Genomic DNA, 26,975 nt, shown 5'->3' on the forward strand with positions numbered 1-26,975 from the left:
GAAGAAAGAAAACATCCATTAACAATGTGAAGAGGTGGCCTGTTCCTACTTGCCCTGGCTATGAGGAAGTATTGTGTATGCTCAGGCCTTCATGCTCCTGAGTTGTCTACTGTCACAGGGGCAAGCTACCAAGCCACCTGAATGCTATGACTTGAAGGAAAACAACATTTCGGACTAGAAAATTGTTTCTCAGCTTCAGCTCTACCTGCTCAGCAAAAGCATTATAGTCAACGCATTTTTTTCACTTGAAGAAAACAATTTATTTTTTGATTGCAGTGAATTCTGTGTACCAGCTGTCATTCCGAGTTTCAGAATTCTTTATTATATAATATGTTTTTAAAACCCAACCCTAATCAAATGATCAAGTGAAAGCTATTTCTAAACAGAGACTCATACATGAGGTATGGTATCAATTTAGGGCTTACTGAATGTGCATTTTCTTAAAGGATTTCTTTGGAAAGATGCAAAAGTATTACAGTCACAGAATTAAAAGACTTTATTTTTTATTGTCATAAGACTCTGTGGATTGAAATAATGAAAAGGTAATCAGATGCTAATAATCGTGGGTACTGGCAAAGAGTCTGAGCAGAAACTTTTAGGTAAATTGGCACCTTGTAATTTTCACAATATTTGAAAATTCCAAAATATTCTCTCCCTATAAAGTGCTTGGTGAATTGATAAAATTCTATTTTCTAATTTTTGAAAAAAGGAATTTTATACTTTACCATAAGCCTATATATATATATATATATATATATATATATATATATATATATATATATATATATATATATTCCAGTGAAAGATTAAAGAATACAATTTGATAAGCCTCCACTGATGTTAATTTTGACATGTGAGTAAGTTTTAAATTATCAGTTATTTTATTATGCTCCTTCTTTAATGGAAAACCTAATACATTTGTGTGTGTGGAAGTATGTGTAAGGGAGTGCATTTAAAATATGACCTAGTTTTCAAAAAATTTATCAAAACATTCATTTTTAGGAATAATAATACTACTCCCTATTGCCTAAATAATAAAAGCCAAAGTCCACAATTTAGCCTTTATGGCCCTCTGTGATCTAGTTCAAAAATACACTTTCAATTTTACTGTTTCCATTCCCTCATTAAAATCCTATTTGTAAACTGGATCATTTATGTAGCCATCAAATATTTATCGAGTGTTTACCATGTTCCAAGCTTTGAGACCCAAAGATCAATAAGGCACAATTTCTACTTTCAAACAGCTCACAGTCTAGCAAAGAAGAAGATACGTAATCAGCTACTTACAGTATTAAAAGTGCAATATTTGACGTGTGTTCAAGGCACAAAAGGAAATGCCAGTCACTTCCTGGCTGGATAGATAATAGACTTGGGGAATATTTTATAGGAGGAGTAATGAGTAAATTAGAATTCACCAAACTGACACACAGAAAATGGTGCTCTGTACACAGGCACACAAGTTTGAGATAGGAATGTAGATCTGTTTAAGTACAGATGTTTGACTATTTCTGGAACAAAGAGTGCAGGGGTTCACCATCTTACAAATGCAATTTATCCATGAAATCCTTTGTTTATGGCTCATCCTGCCATTTCTGCAGACTAGAGTAGACAATGTTGGTTGCTTATGGGAACCTAATAACTATGACATGACCTTGGACCTGAGTTGTTCAAACTTGGTACTATTGAGAGTTTGGACAGAATTCTTTGTTATGGGGGACTGTCCTGACCATTGTAGGATATTTAGTAGCATTCTGGGATTCTAACCACTAGTTGCCAGTAGCATCCTCACTCCCAGTTGTGATAATCAGAAGTGTCTCCAGTCATTGCTAAATGTCATGTGGGGGAAAAAACTGTCCTCAGTTGAGAATCACTGTCTTAGATTTGTGTGTCCACATAATCACTTTAATATTGGTAAGGACTATAACCCTACTAGATAGGAATGATTATAAGAAAAAAAAATCATCACATTCAAAAGTCTTTAGGACTGTAAACAACCTAACTTTATACCTAAAGGAATGAGAAAAAGCAGAACAAATAAAACCCAAAGTTAATAAAAGGAAAGAAATTATAAAGATCAGAACAGAAATAAATGAAATAGAAACTAAAAAAAGAATAGAAAAGATCAATGAAACTAAGAGCAGTTTCTTTGAAAAGATAAACAAAATAGATAACCTTTAGCTAGACTCATCAAGAAAAAAAAAGAGAGGGTTCAAATCAATAAAATCAGAAATGAAAAAGGAAAAGGTACAACCAACATCACAGAAATACAAAGGATCAAAAGTGATTGCTGTGAACAAATATATGCCAATAAAATGAACAACCTAGAAGATATGAACAAATTCCTAGAAATGTACAATCTTCCAAGACTGAGCCAGGAAGAAATATAAAATATGAACAGACTAATAACCAGTAATGAAATTGAATCACTAATTAAAAAAAAAAAAACTCCTCCAAAGCAAAAGTCCAGGACCAGATGGTTTGACAGGTGAATGCAATCAAATATTTACAGAAGAGTTCGCACCTATCTTTCTCAAACTATTTTAAAAAATTCAGAGGAAGTATTGCCTTTGAACTCATTCTACAAGGTATCATCACCCTGATACCAAAACCAGACAAAGATATCGCAAAAAAGGAAATTACAGACCAATAACACTGATGAACATAGATGCAAAAATCCTCAACAAAATATTAGCAAACCTAATCCAACAACACATTAAAAGGATCACACACCATGATCAAGTGGGATTTATCCCAGGGATACAAGGATGTTTCAATAACTGCAAATCAATAAATGTGCTACACCACACCACGTTAACAAACTGAAGAATAAAAATCATGTCATCATCTCAATAGATGTAGAAAAAGCTTTTGAAAAAATTCAACAACCATTTATGATAAAAACTCTCAACAAAGTAGGTATAGAGGGAACATACCTCAACATAATAAAGGCCAATTATGACAGACTTACAGACAACATCATACTTGATGGTGAAAAGCTGAAAGCATTTCCTCTAATATTAGTAGTAAGACAAAGAGGCCCACTCTCATTCATTCTACTCAATATAGTATTGGAAATCCTAGCCACAGCAATCAGATGAGAAAAAGAAATAAAAGGAATTCAAATTAGAAAAGAAGAAATAAAACTGTCACGATTTGCAGATGACATGATATATAGATATCATGATATATATATATGATATAGAAAGACACCATCAAAAAACCATTAGAGGGACATCCCTGGTGGCGCAGTGGTTAAGAATCTGCCTGCCAATGCAGGGGACACAGGTTCGAGCCCTGGTCTGGGAAGATCCCACATGCCGCAGAGAAACTAAGCCTGTGAGCCAAAACTACTGAGCGGGCATTCTAAAGCCTGCAAGCCACAACTACTGAAACCCATGTGCCACAACTACTGAAGCCCACGTGCCACAACTACTGAAGCCCGCGTGCCTAGAGCCTGTGCTCTGCAACAAGAGAAGCCACCGCAATGAGAAGCACGTGCACCACAACGAAGAGTAGCCCCCGCTCGCCGCAACTAGCAAAAGTCGGTGCATAGCAATGAAGATCCAACACAGCCAAAAATAAATAAATTAATCTATATTTTAAAAAAACCATTAGAACTATTAAATGAATTCAGTAAAGTTGCAGGATACAAAATTAATATACAGGAATCTGTTGTGCTTCTATACACCAACAGTGAACTACCGGAAAGAGAAATTAAGAAAACAACCCCATTTACAGTTGCATCAGAAAGAGTATAATGCCTAGGAATAAATCTAACCAAGGAGGTAAAAGACCTGTAGTCAGAAAAGACACTGATGAAAGGATTGTAGAATTTTGGTGAATCCAAAATCTGACGGGGTGGGCTGGCAAGTTAGAGAGTCAGGGAAAAGTTGCAGTTCAAGTATAAACGCGTTTGCTGGCAGAATTCCTTCTTTCTTAGGGACAGTCTTTGTTTTATTAAGGCCTTTAGCTGATTGGAAGAGGCCCATCCACATTATGGAGGTTAATCTGCTTTACTCAAAGTCCACTTATTTAACTGTTAATCTCATCCAAAAAACACCTCACAGAAACATCCTCAATAATGTTTGACCAAATATCTAGGCACCAGGGCCCAGCCAAGTTGACACACAAAATTAACCACCACAATGGATAAATTGCTCAGTATGACAAATTAGTGCTCTTGGATTTGCCATGGGAGATGCTCGGCAGGAGAAAAAGAGAGAGAGAGACCAGTCAACTAGAGGCTTTCAAACTTTATTTTTTACATTGTGCCTTGTCACATGCATGCTCTTGTGTACATAACTGAAACAAAAGCTACGCTTCATCTCCTCTGCTCTTTCTTCTCTTCCCTTTTCTTGCATTCCATTCCACTCCATTCCATCCTGTCCTATACCATCCCATTCTATTCTTTATTTAATTTTTGAACATTTTCATCTTGACCCAGTAAATGGATTTCATTGCCACTAATGGATCACAAAACTTCAGTTTGCAAACGAATGTATAATTTACACGTGTGTGTGTGTGTGTGCACACATGCATGTGTGTAGTAAATCAAAGAAGAAGCTGACAGGTCAGAAAACAGAGACAGCACACTTTAGACCTTGAAATGATCCATAAACCAAGAGAATGAGGTGATTGTGATGATGCGAGAAGCCTTGCCTCCTTTACCCCCGGGGCTGCACATGCCCTCAAAGTTCACGGAAATCCTGGGGAGGGTTTTGGTCTTTCACTGGGCATGGAATTAGGGATCTGAGCAACTGCAGCAAGAGAGATCTCAGGGGACATGGAAGCCCCGCGGATTACCTGTGTTACAGAAGCTATTCTCTCTACGTTTAACCTTTCACAACACCTTAGCCAGTTCTGGTGGTGCTTATCCATTTATATTTTATACTATAGAAACTGTGTATGTATCTACTCCAATAGTTTGTAACCTAGTTTCAGTCAGGGATTATGTCTGAGGTACAATTTTTCTATCCCATATTGATTAGTATAATACCTACACGGAGTAATAACTCAAATGTGTGCTTTATTTTATGCATGTAAAACTTTTTACTAGTAACCATAATAACACTGACTTGTTATGGGTGGCTGAATAAATAAACTGTATGAAATCTCCTAACCATTCTCCTATGTTTTAGATATAGCAAATATAATTTAAGTTCTCACTTAAGTTACAAAATATTTATATATATATTATATATCAGATAATATATATAATATAATATATTATAATATATATTATATTATACATATTAATATATATATAATAATATATATATTACAAAAGAGTCAACATCAATGCCCAAGTGACTGTGTGGATTCATGCTGAACATATGACAAAGCAGTGGCTCCAAATTAGCCACGAAAGGTGAGGTAGGGTTCAGCAATGGAATGTACAGTCCGTACTAATGTAAGCTTTAAGGGCCCTGAGGATGATCCATTATGTTAACCCTTCATGACCACATCTACCTCATGAATTGGTCTCTGGTCAAGCTGAAGAGCTCAGAGGAGTCTGGGGCACAGCAAGGCTGCCCTTGAGATGTTTGAACTGACCTGAGTCTTTGGTACAGTCTGAAAGCTCTAAGGGATCTGGACATCACAGTAGCTCATGGCACAGACTTACAGTGCCCTGCAATCCTCTCCAAGGTAATGGATTACAATATATGCATGTAAACTGTAGCTCTAATAAAAGGGGGCATCATGATGGCTATACATATTTTTAAGCAATTCTGGAATATTCCCTGAGTGAACCTGTTTTTAGCATACCTGCTTAAGTCTGACGTTGTTGATATTATCATGGCTTCATAAAACTGAGTACACACACACACACACACACACACACACACACACACATACACACACACGAATTTACTACAGTGAAACTGTAAAAGGGAAAGATCATATAAAAGTTGTTCCTGTATAAGGAAAATGTATTTTATTTTAGAAATAGACAATCATTCAAGTGTATGGGCTGTGTAGGTGTTCATTGGTGAATTTAGACTAAACAGGAAGTGACGTAAATTCTACTTATTACACTACTGGGAGAGAAATATATTAAATCCAGGCAGCACTCCGACAAAGCACAGGGAACTCATTGTGTTGAAGGAAATCATGCAACTTTGGTGGGAAGACAATGTACTATATGGTATGAAAACCATCAATGGCCTTTTGGGGCTGAAACAATTTTTTAGGGAGTATAATTTTGTTCTAGCACTGAAATATTTTTCTTTTTTGATAAAGCTCCAAGGTATTCTAATCTTAATCACATTGCTATTTCTATACTTTTAACTCTTTCATGCTGTTGCTTTGTAGTCATTAACGTGGAGAGAAACAGAAACAGTGAAACCATCAATGTTCAGATTAGAAATCTCAGCTATGGCAAAACATCCAGAGTAAATGTAAGAGCTGAGGAAGTTTCAGAATTATCTAGCACCCATATAATTCCACCTATTGTGGAAGTATCCAGGAATCACTTGGTAGAAGAAACACTGACAAATAAATTACCTTGAACGTAGAGTAGAATAGTATCGGGTGATCAATTCCATGAGTTTTGCTTCATTGGTCTATGCTTATGACAAAGTTTCCTAAGGCAGACTGGAAAACAAACAAGAACAGAGCTGTAGAGCTGGCTTAGCTGCTTGTGTGGCCTAAAGAGAACGCTCAGGAAATCAGGCCAAAGACATGTAAATCTAATGTTCAAGTTCCCACCTTGTTACAAAGTCACATCCAAAAATGAAGTAAGTGAATGAATTAGGTTCAGCCTTACAAGTTACTACCATGCTTCACCAGAGTGTTAAACAACATAGACTATCCTAATTTATTGGCTTTTGCCTGAATGGATTATTTCTGAAATGAATATCATTTTATGACTAAAATGATATTCATAAATAGTTTAGTAAAAAATGCACTTACAGTTTGTTGCCTCAATTGTCAAAGAATCTTATCATCATTTAGTGAGTGATTTCTTCTGTAGAGTTGGTGTTGTGTGATCACCATGAAAGTGCCAAGGAAGCTCGCCCTGGGAGAGGAATCACTCCCTTAGGACCCCTTCAGATGCTCAAAGCAACCAGGCTTGGGAAAGTCAAATATACAGTGCATTGAGCCTTCCAACCGACATGGAAGGAGCGGCCTGGATGGAGTGCAGCGTGATGCGCAGCCCTCATGGCTCTCCCTGCGCAGCGTCTCTGAGTGGAACCCAGTGATTTTACAGAACTCAAAGCTTATTTACAAATGGATTTGAGTCAGAAATAAAATGAGTCAAAATCAATTTCAATCTCTGATTTTTATGAGTTATTAAACTACACTACGGTTTGCTAAGTATGAAGAATAGCATTTATTGGATTTATTTTTATTTATTTGTACACACATAATCAATTTGTCGAACATTTCTATGATATTCATCACGACTTATTCTATCACCTGAACCCCCTGCTTCCCACCTTCCATCCTTTCTCCATCCCCTTAACTTGTAACCCTTCAGTAGCCTAAGACACCAATCCTGGAACCAGACTGACTGGGAAAGTTGCTTGAACTTGTTATCTTACTTTTACCTCTGTAAAATTAGGATAATAACAGAACCTAACTCAGGATTTTTGTAATGAATAAAGGGAGCAAATATAATACTTAGAACACTGCCTGGCATCTAGGAAGTACTCAAATATTGTTTTAATTATCATCTTATATAATAGTAGCATTTACTACCATTCTCATTGTTGAATGGATTTTTCTAGTAGGTCTCCAATTGAAGGACACTAATAGGAGGATACAGTAAGTCCCCTGCATATGAACCTTTGAGTTGTGAACTTTCAAAGATGCGAACATGCGTTTGCATGTCGAATCACTGTGTCTGGCACGTTGTCACGTGTGTGCATTCTCTACAAGTTGTTGTGCCTTTGTGTACTTTACTGTACAGTACTGAATGGAATACAGTAGTACAGTATCTTTATTCCAAACCCAGGATCTCTGGAAGCAAGCATAAAAGCAGCGGTGATATAGCTGGTACTACTGTACTTTTCAGGGTACTGTACTGTAAGATTAAAAATGTTTTATTTTTTGTTTGTTTGGTATTATTTGTGTGAAAAATATTATACATCTATTACAATACGGAACTATATAGCTGATTGTGTTAGTTGGGTACCTAGGCTAACTTTGTTGGACTCAAGAACAAATTAGATTTATGAACGTGCTCTTGGAACGGAACTTGTTCGTATGTAGGGGACTTACTGTACGTAGATTTTTCAAGTGCTTTTTTAGCAATCATTTAAAAGCTAAATGACGGTCTCATTAATGGTCTTATTTTCAAAAGCCTTATAATTGTTTTCTTAAAAAATTTACCGAAATAAACTAGCGTTGACATGTGTTAAATGGATCATTCTACACTTAAATGATCCATAAAGTCTGAAAAATATTATAATTCATTCAATTACAGAGATTTAATTTTAGGCTCTGAAAAATATCTTTTTTTCATATCACTTCATATTTCTGGACTTTTTAGTTTTACATTTATTAAAATATTGTTAGGAATCCCTCTTTAGGTCCTGGTTGTTATGAAATAAAAAAAAACCCTGTTCATTTTTTAGTATAGAGGCTATCTTGTTCTGTGTTTTAAATTACTCTACACAAATGGTAAAACTTTTCATAACAAAGGTTTAATTAGAATGGTTAATAACTATGATTTCCAAAGTGTCTGGATCAGCCTTAGTAATAATTAGGGAGTTTCGTTCCATACAAAATGCTTTATTTAACCTTCATGCCTTCATTCAGATAATTATACAAATGCATACAGTTAAAGGTTTAAACTCTATTTCGGTTCACAGCTCAATTCATAGGAAAGTTGAATACAGAAAAGCAATGCACCAACAGAATATGTCTGAGACACCATTAAAAACGATAACACTTGTTCATTTACATCTCTGAGAATAGACTGGAATAATCATCCTCTGAGAGAATCTCATTAGGAGGGTCTCCCTTTACGTTATCATAGGGCAAAAAAAAAAAAAAAAAAAAAAAAAAAATCACCATTTTACAGTAAAAGGAAAAAAGCTCTGAGTATATTTACAATACATACACTATACATAAATACAAGAACAACACTTACATAATATTAATAAACTTATAACAGGGGTTGCCTAAACACTACAGAGTATATAAATGCAGAGGAAACTATTGGGAAATTAGATCTTTAGATAAGCTGGAGAAATAAATTCATTTGCAATTAAAACTCTGAACAGAAAACCAAATGAAGATTTAAGAAATTAACACATTTGCTTGCCAGCATTACTGGGGGGGGGGTGCAGGTTTATCCTTTAATTCGGAGGACCTCCTCTGGGCATTCTAACTCTCTGGGGTCAGAGACCCAGGAGCCTTTTGTAAAATTACACCTGTAAAGTGAATCAGACGCAGCACATCTATTCAATTTGCTGTTCAGAGGCTTCAAGCCTAGAATAACTGTTTTGTAAACGAAAGGATGTTTTTGTATTTTTACACAGCTCTTGTAATCCAATCACCATGTATAATGAGCTAAGTGTCAAGGAAAAGGAAAAAGATGCCTGCTTGATTTGGTCAAAGATGATATTTTTCTTTATTCTCATGTGTTTTTTCAAATACCACCAAGAGATTTATTCAAAAGAAGATGACGTTTGAATTGAATCCCACACACCAAGAGCAACGTCTAGACTACTACTAATTATAACTAAGTCATTTTAAGTGGCAGGTGGGTATCTTAAACGTGGTCTGTTCTCATCGTTTCACAACACAAAGTTCTGAGTACATTCTTCTATGGACAAACATGAATTTGCTGGTTTCTCTCTTTTTTTAAATGAGCATGTTATGATACACATAATTGCATTATGATACAGGATGACATAATACAGAAGACGATGTTTTCAAGCTGGTTTTGTAAGTAGTTATCTCACATCCACGGGGAGTTGGTTTGCCACGTGATGCAATGTGTCCCACACAGACATGAACAAAACAATACAGCCACCATTCCATGAGTCGGGGGCGGTGATGGTAATTTTTTAAAATGAAGTTTTAAACACAACGAAGTGTGGACAGACAAGTTGATAGGAAAGAGCCTTGAATATAGGCACCAGTGCCCCAGTTCAACAATACCCATCCAATGTAATCAAGTCTGAGGGACGAAATATATCCTGTAGTCTGGATGTAATTACAAAATTGTTATGGGAAAACTAGCAGGGCAAACACAAGTAGGACAAAAGCATTTCCTATAATGTTTTATGCTATATCTTAGGAGTATGAAGGTAGCAGAAAGGGAAGATGTTGGTATATCCCTAAAATATCCTACTTTTTGATTACTTGAGCATTTTGACTAGAATTTGACGCCAATTCTACCCTCCTCTTCACCCTCACTTGGAAAAAGCAAGATATAATAATTCACACAAGGAGTCCATTCATTGGTTCTTGCTTTGCACAAAGGGCAGACTGTTGCCTCAAACATTTTAAATGTCTAGAGAAGTAATCCAGAAAGAAAGAGTACCGATGTGACTATTTTCACTATTCACCTCTTTTCAACTCACTTAAAGTTGTGGTTGAGTTGTTGTTGAGAAATTATTGCTTGTGAAACCCAATTAACTGAGGAGAAAGCCCCTTTCCACAGTGGGTTGTGTGCACACGGAACACTTGCTTTCAGCATGGAAGGGAATTTGTTTATACAGGTTTTATCTCTTCCCTCAGCCAAGTAACATGGAAAAAGATCATAATTCAGGAGATTCATTTTCAGAAAAAGAAATACCATGAGAAATGACATTCTCTTAATGTTTTCTAAGTCCATTAGCACTTCCATAAATCAATACTGTCAGAGACCTTGTTCTACATAGAAAAGGGGGGTTGGGGTCATTTCTCTGAGGTTGGACCGCTTTCTACGTCAAATTCAATTAAACTAACAACAATACCACAAACAAATTATTTATAAGGCTACTGAAAACATTCCAAGGTGGTACTGTTAGGTGAGAAATCTGAAAAGGAATTCTCCGTTCTCTCTTCTTGCTCATCACCTGAATGTTCAAGATGGTCTCCTCATTCACCACCGCCAAGAGTGGGCTCTGTTATTAACGACTAGTTCCACGGAGGTGAACATTTCAAATGTAACTTAAACATACTCTAGAAGGTCTCTACAGGTGGAAAGCCTTTCAGTAAACCTACAAAGAAATATGCAGAATCGAGAAAACCTGCTCTGTCGAAACTACTACAAAGTAGGGAAGAGTTTTGATGATTTTGGATCTCCAGGCCAAACAGTTTAAGAGGCAAGTGACAAGTTCAGGGAGACAGCTGGCTGGTGCTGTTTGTTTATAATAATCCTCCAGGTGTGACTTTCCAGAAGACTGATTTCAAATATTACGTACCACTGTTAAATCACGTCCCTATATCTTATTTGGAAAAGAGATGATACACATCCATAATAAAACTACTTAAGAGTTAGATATGGAAAGGTGGCTGCTGGGAACACACGTGCTGTGGTGCACTGGGTAGAATACAGGCTTCAGAGCCAGAGAGAGGTAATGTCACATTCCCATTCTGTCGCTCACTATTTCTGTTTGTGGACAACTCAGCCACCTATAAAATCGGGTACTGTTGTACAGATCAGAGGTAATATGTCTAAAAATTGCCTATTATAGTGCTTGGCACGTAGTAAGGGTTTACTAAAGAACAGCTATTATTTTCAGGGTTTGCTGAACTTTTGACCTTTCAAGTTCTTTTAGTTCGTTCAGACAACTTGCAGAAAACAGCCCAGTCAGAAGACTTGCCTTCAGTGAGATTATGGAACCCGGCAGCTTTCCTTTGACACTTAAATGGTTATTTTATACCTCATCCTGGCATATTTCCTTCTTCCCCTTTTTTTCTGAAATGCAGAGGAGGAAACGGGAGATGGTTTTCTAGGCCTAGGATCTGGTTCTGGAGAACACAGTCCATCGTGGTAGTCTTCACTGTCTAAAGCCTGAGTGTTCAATCACAGTTATACTTTTAAAATTGCTCTTACCAAATGTTTGGCTCTGAAAGAGTATGATTTTACTGATACCTCTCAATAGCTTGTTTGGGTGGATTTGTGCTCTGAGATGGTGAGGCTGGTGAATTTCCAGGGCTCTTGTCTATTCATACCATCTCCTCATATATTTCTATTCACGACTCCACTTTTAGCAGTGAAATAATGATAGGAAAATATTGTGACGTTCTGAATGTAAATCTGGTCATTTCCAGGACTAACCGTAAAGCTTAGTCAAAGACTAGGCTTACTAAATGTCAGTCATACCTTTGTAGGCTTTTTGGGGAGAAATGATTGTGTCAATATTCACTCCAAAATGGTTCTTAGATGATAACAGGAAACATTAGGGGAGAAGGATACGAAGAAATGTAAAGACGGATTTGTGCAGTTGATAGTAGTGAATAAAATAAAGGAAAACAAACAAATACCTCTAGTGTTTTGCTCTGAATAGACTGGCTTTTCTTAACCGAGCAAAACTTTTTGAGCCATGCACAAGTGCTTCATAAGATTGGGGCAAATCACAGTGAAGTTTTCATCTCAAAATTATAAATGCTGTGTGCCAGAGTATATATTGGAGATAATCATAAAGTTCAGATTTGCATTCTTACGTTCTGTACTTAAGAAAGATTAAATTAAGAAATGCTAACATAAACAAGATTAGGTATACTTAAAACACACCAAATAATTTTTGAGGGGGTATGTGAACAGATTCAATTTACTGCGTGCATATATTTACTCTGTGTGCATGTGTTTCGCAAAGGTGGAGGAAAAACCCAGTCTGATGAAGAATTATTGCTGTGTAACAGTATAGGAATATCTCATTGATCATAATGTTTATTGACAGGCACTTTCAGCTTTTAATTCATTTCTGAAAATTGGCATTAGCTTATTCCTATTGCCAGTACAGATTCATTTCACATGTGGCCATATCCATAGCTCTCATCTTGTCAACAGGTAGCTACTGCTAAAAGTATTCTCTCTGCGATTCAACAAGAATAAACACCTGCAGAGGGTGTTTGTTTCTTTTGATAGAGAACTACTTCATGGAGGAGGAAAGTAACTGAGAAAAGAGAGTAATTGCTAGATGCTTCTGTTTTAGCACAAGTAAAATCCTTTGCAGCCGTTTTTCTCTTTTCAGGCAAAGACATTTTGAGTTTGGAATCAGTTGGCTGCAACTTAAAATGACTTCATTGCGTTCTAAACCATCCTGGCTAAATTGAGACAAGTGGCCACTCCATTTTGTCAGGAAGCACAAGGGCTGTGCTCTGACAAAGCAGAACAGAGTCCCCATGGCAATATCACTAATCGTGTGTAAGATACACAAGGCATATCTGAACAAGGTTTTTTTTTTTTTATTGTGATGAAAACTAGAAGCTCTTTTCCCAACATACTTCATCAAACTATTTACAACCTCTGTAAAATTTGTGAGTCTGAAAATACTTTTTCCACTATCACACACGTTACGAATACAGTAAAATATCTTCACTCTGTTTCTTTAAGATGCAGTATCCTCCTGTTTCATTGTCTTACGAAAATCTGAATTTCTATTGCAGTTGCACAGTACTTAGCATATTTAAAGTACCAATGGACATGGGTTGCTAAACAGACATTATTCTATAATGAAACTGTGAAAATATAGCATTTTAAATTTTTATGTACACTTCTTAACTATAAAATGCAGGCAAAGTCATATATAGCATTATAAGCTGATTCCCTAGTAAGGTAAATAACTTACATTTCTAGACAGCATGGATTATTACAAATTCATTCTTTTAAAAAAGTTCTCTGTTGATATTTATTAGCCCCCTGGATGCTACATATACAGGTGTGTATACAGGTGTGCATCTGTCCGGTGGGGGGGGGGCCTGTACAAGTTAAGTGGAAGGTAGTGTGAAGATAAGGAGAAATGTGATATGGAAGACACATGGCTTACCAAACCCCTTTTCTAAACGAAACCAAATCAAGTTGAAAGATTTTTTTTTCATGAGATGCACTACCTCAGAAAAGTGGAAGGCAGAGATCTGATCAGTGAAGTTGCAGAATACATTTACCTCCTAAATTTATAGGCATTAATTAGTAAGGAGCACATTCTGAGATTGGATTATGGGCTATGAGTATTAAGGCTTCCTGGGCCTATTATGATTCATAAGAGTTATCCCACGTTCAATCCCTTACACAAAGATTGTAACTCAACGTATAATGAATGCTGGTATTCTTAACACTGCTTAAATTCTGTCAATCCTTACTGTAAATGTTAAGACACCTTTATAACAACATCATGGCTACATTTCTAAGCAGTTGCAACAATGTAACAAAGGCGTGTTAATACATTTGAAGGCCTCACCTCACCAGATTTATTCAATTGCAGCTTTGATAAGTATAATAAAGTATAGAATGAGGAATACTGCATCTTTATCCACATACATGTTGTCATTCTAATGAACTGATTTCAAAGTGCAGAATTATATTTATGCTTAAAACACAAATAGCAATTTGAAGTTAAAACAACTGTATAAAAAGGAACACAATCTTTGTATAAGCTATTCCAAATTTCAACCATAATGAGAATGGCCTTTTCAATCATTCTAGAACTGGCATTTGTAAACACTGTAGCATTTTGCAAGTTTTTCCCCCCTGACGTTCCTCTTCCTATTTTCCACTTAAACTTTAAAGTGAATAAAAAGTGCTCTTTTTAAAAAAAAAAATGTGGTTTATGCTATTGTTATTCAACTGCCTTTGAAAATAAATGTCCTATAGTGTTTTATAAAAGTAATGCCAGGCAACAGTATAAATTTTATGGTAAAGCCATTAGGAATTTCAGTCTAAATGCCTTAATAGAACTTAAGACAAGTTATCAAGCAGATTCCTCAGAGTCCACACACAATTGATGGGATGGGGCTGGAAGTGGATGGGGAAGTGTGAATCTTTTCCCAAACAACCTAAGATCAGGATACAAGGAGGGAATCTATTGAAACCTCAAAGTCTGTACCTCTTAACTTTTCAAATAACATTAACTTCCTTGAAATCAGTCTCTACAATGCAAAGAGACAGGTCAACTGTAGCTTCTCAAGCCACTGCAGCTATCTGTGTGTCTAAGTTCCCAAACATGCACATACGCCCAGCTGCAAACTGAATATCTTCAAATTTGAAACCAAAGAATGCTTCTAGTTAGAGAACAACTGAGAAGTCCTTTGGATTCTACTCCTTTTCTGTTGTTAATCAACTACTGTGCTTTTAAAAAGTCTAGAATGGACATAAGATAAAATAGAGTAGGCTTTTCTATGCCTGAAGATATTCTTACTTAAAAATGTAATTCCTTCTCTCCCAAACCACCTTCCTTTCCACAGGGAAACACTTGTAGGAAATTCACCAAGGAGAATTTGTTAGGTCCCAAGACAAGCCCCAGGTAAATTTCAGTCCTGCGACTAGATCAGCAATTCATTCACTATTTGTGCTTGGATCCCTCCTTAGAAGTATCAGTACATCAAAAGGGGGAAATGGCATAATGCTGACAGGTTCTATCAGTAAACTTACTGTCTCAGTTGGGTGGCCACTTTCAGGGGGTGAGCAGAAAAGCTCATGTCCCTGAATTTTTCCTATGTTATTACAGAGGAACAGCTCATTTCATTCTGTGCTCAATTTAAATCGAGCTGTCACTCAGGAGGCTCCCACCGTCTCAGTTCTATGAATTCTAAAAACCATTTCTACCTGTAATGCTCTCAAGATCTCTCAGCAGAGAACAGGATTGGCCCTTCTTACGAGAGCAGGCAGAATTAAATCAAGTCTGCCCTGCACCTCAGTGATTCACTTACTATCTGCCAACTTGGTTCCAGGACTAGCATAGAGGGCTTCACAGCTGTGTTCACCATGCTCTGTGTTCGTCATGCTCTGTGTTCTTTGCCACTGACCAGTAACCAACACTGCCCTTTCTATTCAAAATAGTCACAGGCAATGAGAAGTAGGAGTTGCATACAGTACAGATAAAAAACTTTCCAGTTGGTAAAAAAACCCCACAAAAACCCAGTGCTTGGTGGGTAGTATATTGTTGTAGCTAAAGAAGCTATTTATCCATAGAATTGCAGCCCTTGTTGGAGGGAAACCGCCAATGAATTTTTCAGACCTGGCAGGAAATGTAGAGCACATATTTTTGAAGGTAGAATTTGACCTGAAAATCATTATGCTGTTGCTTGAACATTAAAAAAAAAAAATTCCTTTTAATGCCATCCAACACAAATCATCCTTTTTCAACGTTTATAGTTTTTGCTTCACCAAAATAAGATTATCTGAATTAGAAGATAATCCTAGAACCAGAAATTATTTCAGAATGTTCACACCTTTAAAAATGAGCTAGTAATATTGTGAGGTTGATTTGTACAGTTCTCCAAATCAAGTGTTTGTAATTAAAATATATTGCAAAGGTCTATGCTGGCAACTTCTTATACCTAAGCTATAAAAAAATCTTAACAACAACAACAACGACAAAACAACCTCACCAAGCCCCTTAGCCACAGAAAGCTGAAAAAAACCCAGCTTTTAGTGGGGAAAAAATATGATAATTTTTCTGAAAGAATGCTCGTTGGTGATGTATTGCTTTGTTTACTATACACTTTGCTAGTTGCAAAAAAAAAAAAAAAGGCTCATAATTTTTGGGGGCTGAAGGGACTATAATTTCCTCTCACCCTCAGCACAGGATGAGTGGGTTCAATATCCCTGCAGATGCCACTGCAGAACCATTGGGTGCTAATACAGTTTAGAAAATGAAATCTGTAGAGAAGAACCTATTGGAGAGTCACTTATCCTTGGCTCTCCAAGGGAGGAAACTAGCACCATGTCAGGCTTTCCTTGGGGAGCATTCCTTTCCCACTGACTTGGTTCCAAGAACTGACCCATTCACCCAAGAGTTAATTCCCTGCTATGCCTCTGTGGCCTTTCTAGTCACCAAATAACTGTTTTCAAACAAGCAAAGGGGGAGCATAATCTTTAATTGTGGTACTCAACCAAGCAGAACAACAAACAGCAGAATTACCTCAGTGCTGCAAATGTAACCAAGACCTCTAAAATGGCTGGGGTGTTTTTTACAATCCCTTTAGTAAGTATGAAAATTGGTAACACGAGTCCTCAGTAAAGTTATTGTAGGCAAGTCCTTTTATTCGTTATTGCTTTTCTCCTCAAGAGGCGCATTCTTTCCATCTCCGCTTTGTCTGATTTTTTCATGTTCACTGACTGCCTGGTCAGCCCCACCTCTTACCTTGGTGCCAGTGTGTCTAAGAAAGTTTCCCCCCCTCCCCCCGATTCCTTGTAATCAAATACTAGGGATAGGAAGAGACGATGCCTAGGTGACAGAACACTGCAATTTGAAGTGGGGCAGTAGTTTTTTTAGACAGGCTCTTCCTATTCAACTACAGAACAGCTCTGTGCCCGTCCATGCCGGGGCAGACACCAGGACTAGACTCCAACTGAAATGTCGCTGCCCCTCTGCTCGAACAGATGAACAAAACAGAAGCAGAACAAAACAAAAAAACGATCAACAACAAACAAATGAAAGAATCAATGTTGGTTTTCTCCAGGGCATGGATGGCACAAGGACAAGTTGCGGGTGATATCTAGTGGCTGCCATCGCTATTGCAAAGGGCTGCCTGAGCGCTCCTTTCTTTTCAGGTAATGGAACCTCTCCAACCGCTTCTTCTTTTCTACTTTCAGGCTGCTTGCTGGTAACAGATTGGAAGTGGGTTCTATCTTACTGAGACAGTAACTCAAACTTTTGTAAAAACGGGTTCAGGGGTGGGATGATGGGAGAATAATTCAAATTGACAAGGTCTCGCTCTAGCCATCAAGTTGGGGTAGATGACCTTTAAAGTATCAATAACAAAACGTCTGACAGCTCGGAAAATGTACAAACTACAAACATCTTGAAATGGCAGAGGACACAGCACGGAAAACAATGCCTGTCTCTTCAGCATTTGTGTCACCGATCTCCCAGGCCAGCGTGAAGTTGTTTCTCGTGTAGTCGTGATGGGGGTTACCTTCAGACCGAAAGAAGTGTCACTGCTTCTTTTTCCTGCTCTGCTTTCAGACATCGTGGGATGGTGATGCCCTTTTGTGTTAACACTGGGAAGGGGATTCAGCCCTGCTGAATTGGGTGCCGCTAAGAGATCCAGCTCTTACGCTCAGCTGGACAGGTAGCCTTCCTCACACCAGCATATGCCTCCGGCGGTGCAGTGCCAAGTGATCTGACCGGGAAAAGCTGCGATCGCAGTCCGCGCACTTGAATGGCTTCACTCCTGTGTGTTTGCGGTAATGCCTCGTCAGTTCATCCGAACGGGCAAATTTCCAGGTGCAGCCTTCCCAGGTACACTTGTAGGGTTTCTCTCCTGGAAGAAGCAAAGGGACACACGCTTTGGTGCTCCATCATTTCTCCAGAAAAACCATCCCAACATGATATTTGGGGAAATGACTGTTCTCAATGGATTTTCCATTTGGTAATCCTTTGCTGGGAAACCTAATCACCCCACCAGCTGGTGTTGGGTCAGACAGGTGGGGTTTCAATTTCGTCTCTCTTGCTGGGACACTAGGCAGGTTAGTGAACACTTGCATCCTCAGTTATGGGTAAGTTACTTTGCAGTCAAAATATCAAAAGGCATAGACTGATCGCTACTGGATATAATCACCATGGTAGACTGGAAAAGCACGTTAGGGAGCTCCACCTAGGTTGACTGGCTCGAGGGCTAAAACTCACCAAGAATTATAAAGGGTAGTGATTTATACGTTTTGTTGCAACACTCCTCCAAACAGTGTTATCACTTAGATGTTTAAAGGCTATTTTAGGGTACAATGTCCTTTTATCAGTCACACAAAATTTCATTAAAAGGTAAGCACTCTACCACCCCCAGAAATTAGGTATTAAGTACTTATTATTTATACACATCCACTGTTTGTTTGTCTACTGGGAAAGAATCCTAGATACCTTAATAGTGCAAGTTTCAATATCTTCTTCAGTGACTTAAGAATTAGGGCAAGCCCTAAGGAATCATCAGGTTGGTCCTAGTGTTGAAACCCACAGTAAAAAACAGTCTGAAGAAGTATGTAATTTGACCAGATCCCTTAGTCAACTCGTAAGGACAGTAAAATATGCAAAGGCTTTGCTGGGAAAAGATATGCTATCCATTGTCCAAAAGAGCTCCCTGGGGGAATGGGACAATAGTTGACCTAGGTGTGCTTTTTCCTGGCTCTCATTCAGAATGGAAGCGCTGTCCTCATGCAACCCCACAAGAACTGATCTCTCCTCTGCCACTTCCATCCAATAGTCAACAAAATGCTGCTTAGCCACACTTGATGTCTGGTGAAAGGGCCTAAGACAGGGAAAGGAGCTATTTGCTGATCCCAATGTACAGAGTTGCAAAGTGAGTTTTGTTAAATCCACTTTACAGATGAGAAAACTGAGGTTCAATGGAGTAAAGTAACTTGCCTGAGGCCAGTAAATAGATGCGTTTGGTCCCAAATGCAGCGCTTTTCACTGTGTTCTAGGGGAGTGGATAATTCTTTCCCCATCTAAACTGTCACGTCCTTAGACAACATTGATTCCACATTCTTAGATACTTTCAAATTATTCAATTCCTATTTCTATTAAGTCACCCACCACAATAGATCATACAGATTTTGTCTACATGTGTTTCCCTTCTACCAGTGTCTGAATACGGAGAGATCAAGAATCACACCTCTACTATTTCACTATCCTCAGAGCTTAAAAGTATGTGCCAAACAGTGTTTGAATAAATTAATAAAACTGCAGCACACACAGGCATGCTCACACAAAGGTGTGTACACAGGAAACTACTAAGCCCTGTAAATGAGATGTACAAGTGATGGGAAAACTAGACTGAACCAGACCCAGCAGTTTTTGTTCAACTGTTAAATAAGTGTTAACTATAGGGGGTCCTTTCAGGATCCTTTAGGCCCTTTCACAGAAGTGAGTGAATAGTACAGCCCAGTTAAATCTAGAAATACTGACGCACTAACTGTGGCCCACAGAAAGCTCCAGGTTACTCTGAAAGGGCTCCTGTCAGGTAGATGCCTACTGACTGGATTAATCCAAAAGCTCAACTTCCAACTCATTCTGGATGTCCTAGGGAGACAAAAATCTGCATTTACAGGTGTCTACTGATCGGAATTTAATCGAAATTTTAAAAAATCAGCAAAACCCCTAACTTAAGAACAGTGGCAATCCACTATACAGTATATATCCAGAGCAACTGTTACAACGCTTTTATTTACATGTCATCACCATATGCTTTTTTTCTTGAAATTTACAACATGAGCATGGGTTTTAATAAGCTGAGCTTGATATAAATCATATCTTCAAAAACACGTCCGGGCTTCCCTGGTGGCGCAGTGGTTGAGAATCCGCCTGCCGATGCAGGGGACACGGGTTCGTGCCCTGGTCCGGGAAGATCCCACATGCCGCGGAGCAACTAAGCCCGTGAGCCATGGCCGCTAGGCCTGCACGTCCGGAGCCTGTGCTCCGCAACGGGAGAGGCCACAGCAGTGAGAGGCCCGCATACCGCAAAGAGAAAAACAAAAAACAAAAAACACGTCCATCTTTGGGGCACTGAGCTCTCAGCCAGTTGACTCCTTGTCACCAACAGGTATCTCCTAGTTACCTCCTGTGTTACTAAGGAACCAGCCACAGAGAGTATAGGCCTAAGAAGGAAAAAAATAAAAGATTTTCTTAATTGGGGAAAAGCATTGCTCAGTTAGTCGTATGTTAGGAGGACGTCTGTTTCTATCTTGGTGGGGAAGTGTCATCTGAGTATGACTGGGGTTAGAAAAGCTGCTGGACCCTCACCTTGGTATTGCAGATGGAGAGACAGGAAGGGGCTCCATAACTGGGATGGGCCCAGAAGTAAAGAGAGGTAATAGGAGACAGGGCTTCAGTCGCACCTCAAGAAGGATGCTGGAGGCTGGTATGGCCACCGTAGGGCCAGCCTGTTGTCTCAGGGGTTCTCTGAATTTCCTTGTACACCCAGTTTCAGCACTTAATATTCTCCAATTTCTTCCTCCAAATTATAATAGACATACTTTTACTTTCACGTCGGCTGTTTAATAATGGTAGCTGTGCCCTTTTCACTTGAAAATCTATGGCAGGGGTGGTAAACTGTGGCCCCCAGGCCAAATCTAGTCTGTGGTTTGTTTTCTGTGCAAGCTGCAAGCTAAGAGTAGTTTTCACACTTTTAAATGGTTGAAAAAAAAAAAAAAAAAAACCCCAAAAGAGGGCTCTCTCGTGGCATGTGAAAAGTATATACTTTTCATGAAATTCAAATTTTAGTGGCCATAAATAAGTCTTTGTTGGAACACAGCCACACTCATTTGTTTGCATATTGTTTATGGCTGTTTTCCAGGGATGGAGGCATTGAGCACTGCAATAGAGAATGTATGGCCTGCAATACCTAAAACATTTACTATAGAAGGTTGGCTGACTCTTGATGTAAGGGATGGGCACCTCAGCTTTTGGCAGGCTTCCTGATTATGTAAACTGAATCAGGATATATAACACACCTTGTTAGTTTGGGATGGGTGGGTGAGGGAATATTTTGGCTTTAAGATAATCACTTATTCTTAACTCAGGCTCCTCGATTAAAATTCTAACTGTCCTCTCTTGGTAATGAATACACGTGATATTTCATGTCCGATGCTTTTAATAGAGAGTTCTGGACAAGGAGAAATAAGGGCTTCTCTGAAAAGGCTCACACAATTCAGTCAGGGTTTTAAAAGTCTTCGGGATCTCCTCTGCTCATTATAAAAGCACAATGATGAGTAAGGTCTTCGCTGTGAGGCTGAGAGGGGTCACGAACGTCTCTATACGCTTTACCTGGTAACCAAAAGGGCACTGATTCTACAGTGATGGAGCCCGACCCCGCCCTACTCCACTCCAACCCACCCTTTCACTACAGTTGTGTTACCATAGCCACCGTGCTCAGTGATGAGCTACGATGAATTCTACTGAGTCTCAGGAGGAGGATGTAAGGAAGGAAGGATCAGAAAAGAGGAGCTCAGATGTTTGGCATCATTTCTAAGGTGGATGTCTTCTTAAAGGCAGAGAGGAAGAGAAAGCAACAACTATGGCGAGGTTTTCTGTGGGCCCACAAACGTGCAGCAGGAAACTCAGTGCAGAACCTGAAAAGTATCCTGTGAGGTGAAATCAGGTACAGTAAGTGCCTCCAAAATGCAAGAAGCAGATACGTCCCTACTTCATGAGTCAAACCAGTGAAAATGATACATAAGCTTATAAACCATTAGGGGCTAAGTGAATAATGAAGGCATGTAAAAAATAATGAACACATTCTCATCCAGGGGGTGGGGGGAGGGAGGACCTATATCAGAAAATAATAAACTTAATTATCCGAGTGATCGATGAGTTCTCCTTGAAGCTTTTCTTACAAAAATATATGCTTTCTTTTTCATATCCCCAAATATTTCTTGTATAATGTTTCTTGCCCCCATTTCCTCACGAATAAAACCAGAGTTTGGGTATTCTCTCTCCATACTCAGAAGAAAGAAGAGGGGAAAAAAAAGAAAATAAGATCTTCAAATCTCTCTTCACAGCTAGAGGCTGAGCTATGGGGGTGGCTCCTCTCTATGGAGATGAGATAGCTGCTTGGACCAGGCAGAGAGCAGGCTTTTGCCCCTCCCTCAAGAGGGACCTCGGTGTCTGTTATATCCGCCTAGTGCCTAGCATTTCATTAAAAAAAGTCAATAAATTCTCTCATTGGACTAGTTAAGTTTTAGAAGTGGATACAAGAACAATGCTAGTGGCTACTACATTATGCTAAAACTGCACCTTATAGTTTATGCTTGTGCTTTGAATCTATTTAAAGGGTACAATCTTATAAACAAATTAAGATAAGAGACACTAACTTCATGACGTGAGTAAAAACTAATTAGGATGATAAATAAGTTTGAAAAATACATTGTAATATGTATAAATGAGCCCTGAAAGGATATCATAAAGAACAGACAGAATCCTTCCTCCACCCCCCTTTCTTTCCTTTAAATCTTGCTAGAAAACAGACAGCTCACTTTAAAGTTAAAAAAGTCAGTGGTGGGGACAGAACGGTAGGTGAATTTTCCATGAACATTTTCCTATGGAAAGAGTTGGCTTGGACACTAATAGGAGTCAAGCATCTCCCAGGGTCTGTGCGGCTATTGTGCACAGCTGCTCTGTGTCAGGCTGAATGGGGGTGACGGTAAATACTATTTCCAGTGATTTCTTCAGGAATAGTGAATGGTCTTTAAACTCACTTGAATTAGAATTCTGCAAATGTGTTATTCAACGCTGTTTTTACTAGAAATAAGCTAAAAATAAAAAAAGCACGCCCACCTTTTCTTTGTTTGGTCTAACCCACAAATACACTTAGAATGCTCAGTAGCAAAGTCTTTGAAAATGTATTTAAATATTTTTCAAAATAATCAGAAGTTTTGACTCCACCATCGGATCACCTTTGATTTTTGTTTCTTATATTAATCCTGTGAAATAATAAAATGATAGGGAATGGTGTGGTATATGTCCTTACCAATAAGTCTTAGTAAGTGATTAAGTCAAGACATCAAGTTGCTAATGTATAGGAAAAAAACCAAAGGACCTGAGCTGGGTAATTGGTAGCTTAACACTACACTCACCTTGGGGTGTAGTTATTAACTTTTAGACTTTCAATTCTGAAGTGAAGGTCTCTATGTCCCATGAAAAACCCACAAGCCACTTCTACCTTTTGACCATTTTTCAGCACAATCTGTCCTCTTTCAGTTATTTATAAAACCTGAACTAAACTATGAAACCTCTGAAAAAGAAAAATGTTAACTGAAATTAATAGCAAGCCCTCCTGTTCTTTTAAAGTGAGAGTCCTGTAAAGATTAAAAAGAGAACATACCAAAAAAAAGAGGGTTTGTTAATTTTTGTTCGAAAACACTCTTTTTAACTCATTTGGGGTTCATGTTAGAAACAGTTTTATATGCACACTGGCGTGTGTGTGTGTGTGTGTGTGTGTGTGTGTGTGTGTGTGTGTGTGTGTATTCACAGGCATTACTTAAATAGTATTCTAGTATTCTAATTAAGTATCCTGGGAAAATGAAACCTCTCATCAGGGTTTTTTTCTTGAAAGAGTCAAGAAACTGATTTGAGAACTGCTGTCTCTTTCAATTTTGATTAAAGAAAAGGATTAAGAGTCAGTGTATTTCCATGACATTTACCCAGCAGAAGGCATAATAAAGTCTAAAGAAAACATCAGGTATTGAATGGATTCCCAAAACCCACGAAACAAAAATAACTTTTTCGGGTACCTCCCATTTCACCATCTGAAACGCTGAAAGGTAAATGTGTCCCGAGACAAAAGACAGGTGCCCTTTCATATTAAAATGACGTGTGAGCAACACCAGAAAAGGAATGTGCAGTTTGCAAAAGCTCCCGGTCAAACAAAACGCCCATGTCCTCACATCAGCTTCTCTCGATTATTTTCTCAAGAAACCAAAGAAAAAAAAAAAAAAACACCTTTGGCAACAGGAAACATAGGCATTTTCTTCAGTTCAGAAGTGCATTTCTGAAATGTGTCCCTGTTTAACTTTTATAAAGTCAGGGGGCCCCAGACACTGACAAATGAGCTTCATTACACTCAAGGCTCAACATATTTGCTGTGACAATCTGTTTCACTTGAGGAATGGTATTTGCATATGAGGGGAAAAAAAACCCCAGAATCAAGATTCCTATCTTGTTTTCTGGTTTCTGTTACATTAGTTCATAAAAGTTCACAGAATTTTAGATCTGGAAGGAAATTAGGTCCTTTGAAAATGAGGAAACAGAAACCTAGAGCTGAGATTACAAGGCCCTTGACTTGTCCAGGGGTAGACAAGGCTGCCTTCCTTCTTGCTGGTGTTAAGGGGGCAGAAAACAGCACAGGCTTTGAAACCAAGCGGAATGCACGGTCAAATGAGGCTCAGTCTCCAATCTGCGACTGGATCTCAGACTAGAGACTTAAGCTTTCTGAAACTCTGTTCCCCTTCTGTAAAATGGGAACACTGTTTCCACTGTGAAACTTAGAAATACACATGCCATGTGCCTGGCAAATGACAGGTGCTCAATAAAGGATACTGAATTCTATAGTTATGAAGTTCAAGGTTTTTCTGTTTCTGCTAAGAAATATAAATAACATAAAGCTAAAAATAAATCCCATTTGTTATTTTTAAGGAAGGAATTAAGATTTGCAGGTAAAATGGATGCCAATCCTGATCCTGATTTTTTCTAACGTTTTAAGTATAAAACTCCTGTATAGGCCAAGTAGACCCATCTATTCTATAATTTGTTTGATCCGTTTGGTCTTGTCAATTCAATCAAACAAGTGATCAGTATGCTAATATCTGCCCTATGGAACTGTCTGGACTGAATTAATTCTCTTTTTCATTATGTGTAAACAAGACCAAGTGGGTCTTTTTTTTTCATGCAATTATATAGTGGATTTCTTTGATGAAAATAATATCTGCCACAGCATATAGCGTCTTCCATCTACCACACTTAGCCCCAAGAGTTTTATGGATCTGAACTCATTTAACTTCAACCCTAACTGTAGTTGCTGTAACCAACCCCACTTCACCCAGAGTTAGTACGTGGTGGATGGAGGGGGGATTTCAACCCAGGCAGCCTGACACCCAAGGTCCCAATCCTAACCACTACCCTACAATGCCTCTCAACACCTTAAATCACTGCTTTCGTAAACCAGGATATCCAGTCAGAACTGGCCAAACAGACTGAGAGAATATGAACTAGTACTTACAGGACAAACACTGTTGTTAACCCAGAGGCTAGCCCCTCTCCTCTAGAAATCAAATGTAAATGAAGTTAAAAATACCCTATAATAAAAATGTACTTTACTGGAAGTAAAAAGTTCAAGGTCTAAGGATAATACTCTATGTGGTTGAGTTTATATTTCTATGTAGGGACAACGTTTATCTTCCTGTTTCTGGTTACCTTCTCCTCAGTTTCTTTTGTAGATGCCTTCCTTTACCTGTCACATAAATCAGGGGTCCCCAACCAGTACTGGTCCGTGGCCTGTTAGGAACCGGGCCGCACAGCAGGAGGTGTGTGGTGGGAGAGCGAGCAAAGCTTCCTCTGTATTTAGAGCCGCTCCCCACCCCTCGCATTACAGCCTGAGCCCCGCCTCCTGTCGGCATTATGGTGAGTTGCGTAATTATTTCATTATATATTACAATGTAAAAATAATAGAAATAAAGTGCACAATAAGTGCAATGCGCTTGAATCATCCCCAAACCATCCCCCGCCCTGGTCCGTGGAAAAATTATCTTCCATGAAACCAGTCCCTGGTGCCAAAAAGGCTGGGGACGCTGACATAAATGTTTACTGAGATTTGGGCTTTGACATCTTCTCTCCTTGGTTTCCACGGCTTCTACCACAACTTATAAGGGAAAGATTCCCAAGTGTCTACACCTCAGTCTCTCTCCCAAGCACCATGGAAGGGGAGACAACGTTTCCAGTTGGCAGCCCGAAAGCAACCCCACGTGACCAAAACGTTATTCAGCATCTACCACTTAGACGAGACATGTTCCTCCTTCTATTTTGATATCTGGAAAAAAGACAAGCCCATCTACTCAGGTATCAAGTCATACAACTCTCCAGTTGGCGAGATTTCTTGGACTTTTTCTTATTGGTTATTCTCTACCTGCCCCAACCCGATTCTTACATTTGCCAGTTCTGTCTTCCAAATGTCCTCTCCAGTTCATCTCCATGAAGATGGTCTGCCTCTTTTTAGAGTTTCACCACCTTTCACCAATACCAACTTCTACTGCCCTGTTTCCCTGTCTTATGTCCTGCTATCTCCAGTTTAATTATTAACGCTCCTGGTCCTTGTCTTCTCACTGGCTTTCTAACAAAGCAAAACTTTAGTCGACTTTCAAGAAAGACTGGGAATTCCCTGGT

The 26,975-nt window shown here is 38.6% G+C and overlaps 1 protein-coding gene across 6 annotated transcripts in view; it reads right to left on the bottom strand.

The window, feature by feature from the left end:
* The window catches only part of KLF12 (KLF transcription factor 12), a 479,922-nt gene that overhangs the window by 26,461 nt on the left and 426,486 nt on the right, over positions 1-26,975 (bottom strand). For 4 of the 6 annotated variants that reach the window (XM_059042250.2, XM_059042246.2, XM_067016245.1 and 1 more), the window contains exon 8: positions 17,124-18,372. The exons of 1 other annotated variant lie outside the window; for it this stretch is intronic. In XM_059042250.2, coding sequence (XP_058898233.1) covers positions 18,191-18,372 — 182 coding nt within the window. In that variant the 3' untranslated portion in view covers positions 17,124-18,190. Of the gene's footprint in view, positions 1-6,504; positions 6,595-17,123; positions 18,373-26,975 lie in introns of those variants that run through there. One more of the 6 variants, XM_067016246.1, reaches the window with a different exon arrangement.

The sequence above is a fragment of the Kogia breviceps genome, chromosome 16 (genome assembly GCF_026419965.1).
Source record: "Kogia breviceps isolate mKogBre1 chromosome 16, mKogBre1 haplotype 1, whole genome shotgun sequence".
NCBI lineage: Eukaryota > Metazoa > Chordata > Mammalia > Artiodactyla > Physeteridae > Kogia > Kogia breviceps.